We start from the raw sequence: 10,179 nt of genomic DNA, 5'->3' as shown, positions 1-10,179 counted from the left end.
GAATGGATAACTAAAAGCAAATGAAATAAAATGATCAAGATAAAATTATTATTTACTTTCACGACACAGACACAACTCAAATACAATCAATACGACAACTAAAACAAACAGCAATGACATAATTATAAAAAAAATACTTTATAAAAACAATGAAAAAGTACAAAATGCAAGAAGTTTGCAACAATAGGCTTTTAGTAGATAACAATACTCACCAGAGAAATGTCCTCACAATCCATACGAAAGTATGTGTGTTTGTATGTTTGCCCGTCTTTCACGTCGATACGGAGCTACGAATCGACGTAATTTTTAGCATAGATAGAGAGAGATAGTTCATGGGCCAGAAAGTGAAATAGGCTTTTTTTTATTCTGAAAAAATGCAGTTTCCGAGAGACCAGCGCGCGATGGCCGAATTCCACGCAAGCCAAGCCGCAGGCAAAAGTTAGTATGTATAATGTAATCGTGCTGTGAGTGGTCGGATTGATTTTAAATTTGGTATACCTACTCGTACGCACGAGTATATAAGTCTCGATGGCAATGTCTAGCCAACAAAAAATCTTGTAGGTATTATTAACTTATTTGGTCGTGTGAAAATATAGCAAGGGATATACGATATATGAACTGAAACTATGAAGTGTACAGTGAAGTGACGAGATAATGTGAATGAATTTATCAACTTGTCAAGTAGTGTTGCTGTAGAAGTGAAGAGTTGGACTAAATTGTGCGAGATTTAAGTTAAGAATGGCGACCGCGGTACAGACAGGTAAGTTGTTATCCTACTTTTCTACTTTTATATTATAAATGCGATTTTTTTTGTGAGTGAGTATGTTTGTTACCTTGTTCCTGGCTGGACGTAGATAGCTGGACGTCTCTATTAACACATAGGCTACTTTTTATACCGATATTCCCACGGGATATGGATAAAATCTCGAATTAAAAACCGCTGGGCTTAGAGTCATGAAATTTAGTATGTTGGTAGCTGCACGTCTGGAATAACACATGGGCTACTTTTTATCCCGATATTCGCACGTAGGGATAAAATCTTGACATTTGTTCTTAACACAACCTCAATGAAGACCACGATATAAATTTTGGGAATTCCTAGGGGAATTTTTAAAAATCCCGGAATTTCAATTGTACCAGATCGAACAGTTTACGCGTGTGAAGCCGCGGGTGAAGTCTAGTTACTTAAAATATTTAGACGACCAGATGGCCTAGTGGTTAGAGAACCTGACTACGAAGCTTGAGGTCCCGGGTTCGATTCCCGTGTCGGGGCAGATATTTGTATGAAAAATACGAATGATTGTTCTCGGGTCTTGGGTGTTTTTATATGTATTTAAGTATGTATCTATCTATATTTATATTTATCAGTTGCTTAGTACCCATAACACAAGCTTTGCTAAGCTTACTTTGGGACTAGGTCAATTGGTGTGAATTGTCCCGTGATATTTATTTGATATTTAGGCAGTTGTCTCACCGCCAGCGAGGAAACGATTGGCTATCGACTATTTTCACGCTCAAGAAACGAACAAAAGATATAAGATCCTGTGTGAGTAAAAGAGACACATATATTAATAGTTGATCGCTGGCTGTTCACACTGTCGGCGAGAACTCGCTCTTACATCTTTTGCCGCAGCGACAAGAGCTATAAAACTCGCTGCGCTATAGATACTCGCTCAGCGATGTCAGCTTGGCGGCCGCCCCGCACGAGCGAGTCGAGTGGAGCGAGTAATCGCCCGTCGCACTCGAACACTCGCATACAGCCAGTGACAAAACTACACTCGCTTTTCGCTGCTCACCCACTCGTTTCTAGTTACTCGCTCTACTCGCTTCTCGCTCATCGTCGGCGGTGGGACAAGTGCCTTAATATTAATATATTCTAGTGAGCGATTGTTAGGAGTAATTAGAGTCAAGGAACCTGAATCACGTGCTAGTGTGGAACCTCTGTGCTGCTTATATCATGTTGACATTCCCATATATGTATTTGCCGAAGAAATCATGGCGAAATCGATTATGAAAAGGCTCCACCCTGGTGCGTGATTCAGTTTCCAGGACTGTACTTTTGTTGACTGTTTCATCATCATCCATGGAGCCAGACACTTGAAATTTCGCAGACATATTTCTTCAAGGTCATAGAGGTGCACTACCAAGCGATTTATCGGAATTTCTTCGGGATAAAACATAAAAGAGATATTTCCATACAAAACGGCTCTATTTTCGAAATTATAATTATTAGAGATTTCAAATTTAGCATGCAAGTAGGTTATTAAAAAGTTTATAACTTTTTTTGGCATTTTCCAAAATTTTCCAAAATTTCCAAACGATAGGATAGGGAAAGAGATTTATATTTTCCATTCCAAGCAGCTTACATTCTTACATGTGAGTAGGAAGCTATTAATTAAGTATAATTAAAAAAACGAATTTTTAAAAATATCCCGTATGTTAAGTTTCGTGCAATAAATAAATTAAACGCAGACAAAGTCACGGTTGGAAACTAGAAATAGGAGTTGATAAGCGACGCGCTCCGGTTTTGCGCGGGTTTTGGGAAAGGGAGGTGAAAATTTTGAAGTTACCGTTGACAATGGTCTTTGATTATAGACTTTTCCAAAACGGCTCCCGTGCGAAACCAGGCTGATTGCAAGTGGCTTAACCATCTTATTTTCCAGGCTTGAGCCGGCTTGAGTCGCTCAGCACCGTCCACATCCGGCAGAAGGGCGGTGTCCTTTCGGCCAACAACAAATACGTGGTGATGTCGCCAGATGGCGCAGAGCTGCTGTACGCCAAGGAAGACTCGGGGCTCCTGAACCACATGTTCGGGGGGAAGGACCGCGCCTTCAAGATTAACATCTACGACGGGCAGAACACAGAGGTTCGTTTTGAGTCTTTAACATTCGTTTGACACGTGTCTTTACTTCCTGTAGAAGTCATCGGAGTGTCTGCCAAATTAGGTCAGCTGGACAGTAACTGATTTCCAACTAGGCAACGGACCCTTGAAACTTGAACACAGAGGTTAGACCGCATCCACCCAGCATTCTCAGCCTATACATGTCCCACTGCTGGGCATAGGCCTCCTCTCAGAACGAGAGGGCTTGGGCCGTAGTTCCCCACGCGGGCCCAGTGTGGATTGGGAACTTCACTCGTGGTAAATTTCAAATGTTATTCCGCACATGAATTTTGTGCGAGCCGGGGTTTGAACGCACCATCCCCTGCTTGAGAGGCGATAGGTCAAACCACTAGGCCACGTTAGCTAGGCTAGGTTTTAAGTCAAATGGGCTGATCAACGTCCTGGGCCCTATATCACCAACGTGACTATTATAAGTGACAATCTATTGTTTGTATCTAAATTTAATAATTATTATGTTGTGAAAAAATAATTATTTTTCCTGGTTCACACTCATTTGTAAATTTGCCGGTAAAGCCCGGTTCACACATCTGTCATTTTGTGTCATACATTTTATATGGTTGCATTCACATTTGTCTGATGCAGTGTGCTGTGACGGCTTGTATTGTGTCGCTTCACACGACCGATTTTGATAAAGCATATCTAGGAACAATTGCTATACCTGATTTCAAATAAAAAAAAATCGCATTCAAATCGGTCCACCCGCTTAAGAGCTACGGTGCCACAGACAGACACACATAGCGGTCAAACTTATAACACCCCTCTTTTTGCGTCGGGAGTTTAAAATAGTAGCCCCACCTATACTTTGTTTGGGAGAGGGGCTCTGCTATGCTTACTCTAGATATTCATGGTTACCTAAGTACGAAATCCACGGCCTGCGATTTATTCCTTATCCTAATCCACACCACTGGCAGAGGGTAAAGCGCGGTACCATCTCTTTTCATTAAGTGCTTCAGCTTAGAACAACGCCATTGACCCCATCTCCGGTCATGTCGCCCAGGGGTGATCCGTGGGGGGGCATCGACCCGCCCCAAGCCCCCTAATGGACTTGTTTATGGAGCTTTTATGGTATCGGGTGCAACCTGCACATTCACGGCCAGTTGATTTAATTTGATAACGAGAGTTGTTTTGAAAACATAACAGTGCTTCATCACTTCGTATGATTATGAAATAAAGAGAGAGAGACATTTTAAATACTAGCTTCAAAGATACTGGGGTACTGAACAGAGCGGCGCAGTACTTCACGCCAGCCCGTCGCCTACAACTTTTTAAAGCACAGCAGGGCTACTACGAAAATAAGATTGGTTATTTGGAATCATTTTGTATTTTTTATTTCAATTCCAAATTTTTACTTTTACGGTCATCCCGTAAAACCTAAATTGAAAATACAAACTGAAATACAGATGCACAGAAAAACCAGAAAAATAAGACCAGCACTGGGAATCGAACCCAGGTCCTCGGTATTCCGTACCGCGTGCTATACCGCTACACCACTGCTGGTCAACGGTACAGACACGAATTTCCCTATGCACCTCAAATCTCAGCTTGTTTGTTTCTTATGTAGCCACTTAAGCAGTGACGCTAGCGACATCTGTACCGTAGCTCTCATCGAGAAACTTTCGGCACTCCATTGGAACCAACCGCTCACCCGGACAAGAGATGACGTTACTAAGCAATCAAATTAAGATTGGTTTATTGGAATCTTTTTGTATTTTTTATTACTACGAAACTCGAAGTTCGTGTCGTGCGGTCCCTCTGACACATATACTATTTAATACGAGAGCGAGAGGGACGGTATGATATGAACTTCGAGTTTCGAGTTTCGTAGTAGCACTGCAGGTTAGGCCGCTTGCCGCTTATGGAGTTCACCATGCTACCAGATGTTAGACTCCACCAGACCAGATGTTTAACATCTAGTAGTCTTGCCGTGAAGCCGCAGTTCTTGCACTGTTGTGTTTCGGCGTGGAGAGTAAGACAGCCGGTGAAATTACTGGCACTTGAGGTATCCATCTTAGGCCTCTAGGTTGGCAACGCATCTGCAATACCCCTGGTGTTGCAGATGTTAATAGGTGGTGGTGATCTCTTACCATCAGGAGACCCACTTGCTCGTTTGCCATCCAGTAGAATAAAAAAAAAACTGGTAGTATGGTGTACGGTTGTGTTGCTCTGGAGATAAGCTCTGGTTGAGTTCGAAACGCGTTAGTGTGGTGGTGGTGATAGTTGGGTTTGGGTGATTTGTGTATGTTCTTACAGTGTGGAGGTGGAGGACCTGCATGAACACGCATATCTTCCATAAACTTAGCTATCATAAGGTCGCGGGTGAGCAAAGAAATTATTTTAGTTCATAATAGAAAATGTCATCAAATTCTACTGCCCATTCATAAAAAAAGCGACCACAAAAATTGGGGCGGTTCACACGCTAGAATGACCCACCTATTAATATCTGTTTGTTTCATATTCCATTACCAGGTGGTCCGTCTCCGTCGGCCGTACACGTTCGGGCCGGACAAGATGGACGTCACAGTGTACGGTAAACTGGTCAGCGTGGTGCGCCAGGAGATGACCTTCTTCAAGCCTGTACTCAACATCAATGACGCCAACGACCAGCCGCTGCTCAGGGTTAAGGGCCCGGTGTCCACCACGGGGGAGGCCGACTTCAGGGTAAGTAAAACCTGGGGACGAATAAAGAGTAATCTCATGTGTTTTTATGTAACATTAAAGGGTTTTACAATAAAATACAATACAAGGTTTTAGATTAAGAAATATGTATAGTCGAAAAGAGTGACCACTTAGCATGCTAATAAGTAGAAATAGTTTAAAACTAAAAACATGCTTTGATGCTAGGTAAACTTGCCTTCCTGCTCCCTTATCATATCAATCCCTGAATATCTACTATTCTTGGTCAAAGTATATCCTAAGGCAATCTAGCAACTCCATCGAATCGAAATGATTCTTATGCTAAATAAGTACAGTCAAGTGCAAAGATACAAACATGGCCAAAGTTATAAAAATATTATGTATACACGACCTTTTCAAAGTCAAAGTCAGAATATCTTTGTTCAATTTAGGCTATAACAAGCACTTATGAATGTCAAAAAAAAATCTACCACTATTCGGAAAAATCTCTGAGGTATAGAATTTTTAAACAGATTCAACATTATTAAATGATTATATTTACAACATTATTAAACAAGTATAATTTAACATAACAGATAACATACTATTTTAACACAGTAGGCTCGCTATTTGAAGTAAGGGATCGCCAATGCGGATCAGAATTATTTCCAAATACCTTAATTGTTAAGTCTTTATGCACTTATACATATTTTTGAAACTTTGAACGTGTCGATATCTTTGCACTTAAGCGTTTTTTTTTTTTTTTTTTATACGACTGGATGGCAAACGAGAAAGTACCTATATTTTATCCGAAATAATTATTCTGCCTTTTATTTTAGTTAATTTTATGTGTTTTTGATTTTTATGTAAAAATTCATTGTTTAAATAAATATATTCTGCCATTAAATAAACCAGCCAAAAGCGTGTCGGACACGCCCAAAATAGGGTTCCATAGCCATTACGAAAAAAATAAGTAATATTTTTTAAGGATGTATTTTATACGGAATCTTCCAAGTTTAGGTATATTTTATACCTTAGGCTGCTATTTACTCTTAAACTACTAATAATTCTCAAGCAAATTTAACCGTTATAGTTTTCCTTGAAAGTTTGATACACTTACTACCATCCTGAATTTTTAAAAATTTTCCACCCACCGGTTTAGATTTTACGGGGGGGGGGGCTTGATTTTAATGAAAATTTGTACTTACTTTAAAGTTAAATATTTTGCAAACAAATCACTGAATCGAAAAATCGTTTTAGTAACCCCCTAATGATTTATGATTAAAAGATCTATCCAACGATACCCCACACAACAAGGTCGGATGAGAAAAAAAAACACCCCCACTTTACGTCTATGGGAGGTACACTAAAAAAATTTTTTTTTTGAATTTTTATTGTACCATTTTGTCGGCATAGTTTACATACATATTCGTGCAAAGCCGCGGATGGACGGACAGACAGACAGACAGACATGGCGAAACTATAAGGGTTCCGTTTTTTCCATTTTGGCTCCGGAACCCTAAAAAGGATCAAAGTTTCTGACAAACATCGGCCAGATGCCCTCATCCACCACCGTCATGTGTTAATCTTTAACTGTATCATGTTTCAGCTATTCAACACTCAGAAGCAGCCAATGGGGGTGATCAGCAAGCGCTGGGGAGGCGCGGCGCGGGAGATGTTCACGGATAAGGACAACTACGAGATCCACTTCCCGCCTGGCGCTTCTGTTAACATCAAGGCTGCTATCATAGGCACCTGCTTCTTGATAGTGAGTGTAATCATCAGTCGAAAGACACGTTGAAGAGAGGCATAAATTATACATTTTTAGGGTTCCGTACCTCTTAAGGAAAAAACGGAACTCTTATAGGATCACTTTTTGTCCGTCTGTCTGTCTGTCTGTCTATCATGACTCTTTTTCCCAGGAACGCGTGGAGGTATTAAGCTAAAATTCATATCAAATACTTATTATTAAAATGCTATTATGAAATAAAATATAGGCTACTTTTTATACCGATATTCCCACGGGATAGGGATCAAAAACACGTAACAACATCCGCTGGGCTTAGAGTCATGAAATTTGACAAGATTGTTTGTAATATAACGTCAAAAAACCACCATTTTATTTTTTGGGAATTTCCACGAGAATTTTTTAAAATCCCGAAATTTCAATTCAGCTGCTGGATCTAATAATTTACGTGTACGAAGCCGCGGGTAAAAACTATACTTAAGTAACTAAGTAACTTGCTTGCGACTCCGTCTGTGTAGAATTCGTTTATCGCTATCCCATTGGAAGTATGCAATTTTCCTCGATAAAAACTATCCTATGTTCTTCTTCAGGACTCAAACTATGCGTATACCGAATTTAATCTAAATCAGTTCAGCGGTTTAGACGTGAAAAAGTAACATCACTTACAAAATTGATTAGCGTTGACCGACGGTTAAATGTGATGCCGTCTCCGTCTATTCGAACAAAACAAATAGAGACGGCATCACACCTAACCGCCAGTTAACACTAATCAATCGATGGTGAAACAGCCCCTAAGTGGGATAACCGGGAATATTTCTTTCATTAATTAACAAGTAAACAAGTATAATATTCAGTACATAAAAAAATACTGACTTTAAACAACGTCAAAGAAACGATTCTTATGAAATTACTGACATTACTTACACCTAAAAATGATGCTTGTGATAAATAACGACATAGCTTCTAGCAAAAAACGTTAAATACTAGTTTCATTTCAATTCGGTTACAGTGACTGTCACAGAACGCGTCACTGCAGGCAGTGAAAGAAACTGGTTACCGAAAACACTAGTTTTAGTAACTAGTGACGTGATTTTTGTCACCAGTTTCGTTTCATTTCGCTCAAATCACGTAACGACCCTCACCTATCTATGTCTGTCTGTTCGTCCGTCAGCGGTTTTGCTCGGAGACTGTTAGTGCTAGAAAGCTGTAATTTTTATAGAGTTTTTTGTAGCAAATGCCGAATAAAAGTAAAACAAAACCTTTTCGTAGAGATATCTAAAACAGCACTTTTTTATTTTCAGGACTTCCTGTACTATGAAAACTGAGTGTTGAAGATTGCTGGACACAAAAAACGCATTTATTTGAAAACAATTGCATTTACAACATAATTTTTTTTCTAATTGAATAAATACAATTACTTACTGTTCAAAGTAACTAAATTCAGTAATTTTATTTTTAGAGGCCCGACGGTTGTACATACACTTGTGCCTACACTTACGGCTATCAGTCGCAAATGTGCAAGGGTTATCAAAAAGAAAAATAAAATAAAGATTATGTAGTCAGATCTATACATGCCCAAACTAACCTACTATGAGCTTACTCGATCCACATCGGAATAAGAGTCTGTGGTACAGTCACCAGCATTAATATCTGCCACAGTTGAGCGTGCAAAAATATCTGACTTGTCTTTCCGGCCCTAGAAATAGAGTCGTATTAGATATTTATGCACGCTTGTTGTGTCAGATATTGGTGCTGGTGACTGTACATATTTTTGAAGGGTTAGATAAGTCCATATTTTGGCGCTCGACTGTACCTTGGCACTGTAAGCTGTCACGATGCATACAGGCGGTCGCTGACATCTTAGTTAGCTCAGTGTAAGCTAGATGGCGCTTTCCTCAATTAGGGATCTCTGAGCAGAATGACGGATCAACCAGGTCGCTCAGCTGGACCAGGCCCCCTGCTGTGGCCAGCCCTCTTCGCTCCGGGTTCTTCTCTCCGACTCCAGGAAAGTGTAGGCCAGGGAGACCGAATAATCAGAACCGACTTCTCTATAAAATCGCTTGAACTTACTGAGATTCTTGTAATACTTTTACTTTTAATTTTGTCATACTAGGCCTGTTATTTTTTGTGTTCAATTTTTGATTAAAAAATTGTTAAAACGTCTTATTGTTTTACTCAAAGAGTAACCTACTAGGCCTCCTTTAAGGTCAACCTCCCCTCAAGAGGTCTGCCCTTGACAAAGCCATCTGAAAATTTTATACAAACATGAAGTGACAGCGACAAGGTAATAAAGTGTAAATATATCTTTGGCTTCGACTGTACCTACATTTATCTGTGTGTCACGGCCAGATTATTACGTGACACTATTACAAGCCTTCATTGGCCCTGCCGTGTTAGCTTGTGAGTTTGTTAGATTGATATGAGAATCGAAATACATAATATGTATTTAATGCAGGTTGAATAGCAATGCGAATAAAGTCAACAAAAAACCTGCTTTAAAAGTATTTTAACAAATAAATGTTTTACATTATGTTTTTAGTTTTCTCTAATTAAATTTTATTAAATTTTCGCATTTTTCCCGTTGTTTTACGCACACAAATATAATAAGATAGCGAAATGAGGGCTATCGTTTTTTGTCTCACTACATCTAAACGTGCACTGTAGCGTGAGGTTTTTAAGTATCGCTTTCAAAGTAAGTAAGTAAATTGTAAGTCTGTTGTTACGGGCGTGAAAACAAAGTTTAGATTAAAATCGTATTTAATACACCTTAAAACCGTACCATAAAAATATCAAGCATGCCACAGTGTTGCATAGTTCCCGTTTTGTTCGGTAAAAAGAGACGACAAAGGTTTCCGAAAGACAAAACTGTCTCAAAACACAGACATTAATTGCCCCGGAATGCATATTTTGCCATAAT

General features: G+C 39.5%; 1 protein-coding gene across 1 annotated transcript; it reads left to right on the top strand.

Moving 5' to 3' along the window:
- The first annotated feature begins 523 nt into the window (after positions 1–523).
- Positions 524–9,338, top strand: LOC141438232 (phospholipid scramblase family member 5-like). Its single transcript, XM_074102023.1, has 5 exons — positions 524–760; positions 2,664–2,866; positions 5,369–5,560; positions 7,125–7,283; positions 8,564–9,338. The coding sequence occupies exons 1-5, from the start codon at positions 739–741 to the stop codon at positions 8,585–8,587; spliced, it is 600 nt and encodes a 199-aa protein (XP_073958124.1). The 5' UTR covers positions 524–738; the 3' UTR covers positions 8,588–9,338.
- The last annotated feature ends 841 nt before the right edge of the window (positions 9,339–10,179 follow it).

This window comes from Choristoneura fumiferana, chromosome 18, assembly GCF_025370935.1.
Source record: "Choristoneura fumiferana chromosome 18, NRCan_CFum_1, whole genome shotgun sequence".
NCBI classification, from domain to species: Eukaryota; Metazoa; Arthropoda; class Insecta; order Lepidoptera; family Tortricidae; genus Choristoneura; species Choristoneura fumiferana.
This window is presented reverse-complemented; position numbering and strand designations above follow the sequence as displayed.

What these genes read in the sequence shown, in the direction of transcription:
- LOC141438232 (XM_074102023.1), top strand. Translation starts at nt 739, where the DNA reads ATGGCGACCGCGGTACAGACAG. An exon ending in GGCGACCGCGGTACAGACAG is followed by an intron (nt 761 to 2,663) that starts GTAAGTTGTTAT and finishes CTTATTTTCCAG; the next exon opens with GCTTGAGCCGGCTTGAGTCG. An exon ending in CGGGGGAGGCCGACTTCAGG is followed by an intron (nt 5,561 to 7,124) that starts GTAAGTAAAACC and finishes ATCATGTTTCAG; the next exon opens with CTATTCAACACTCAGAAGCA.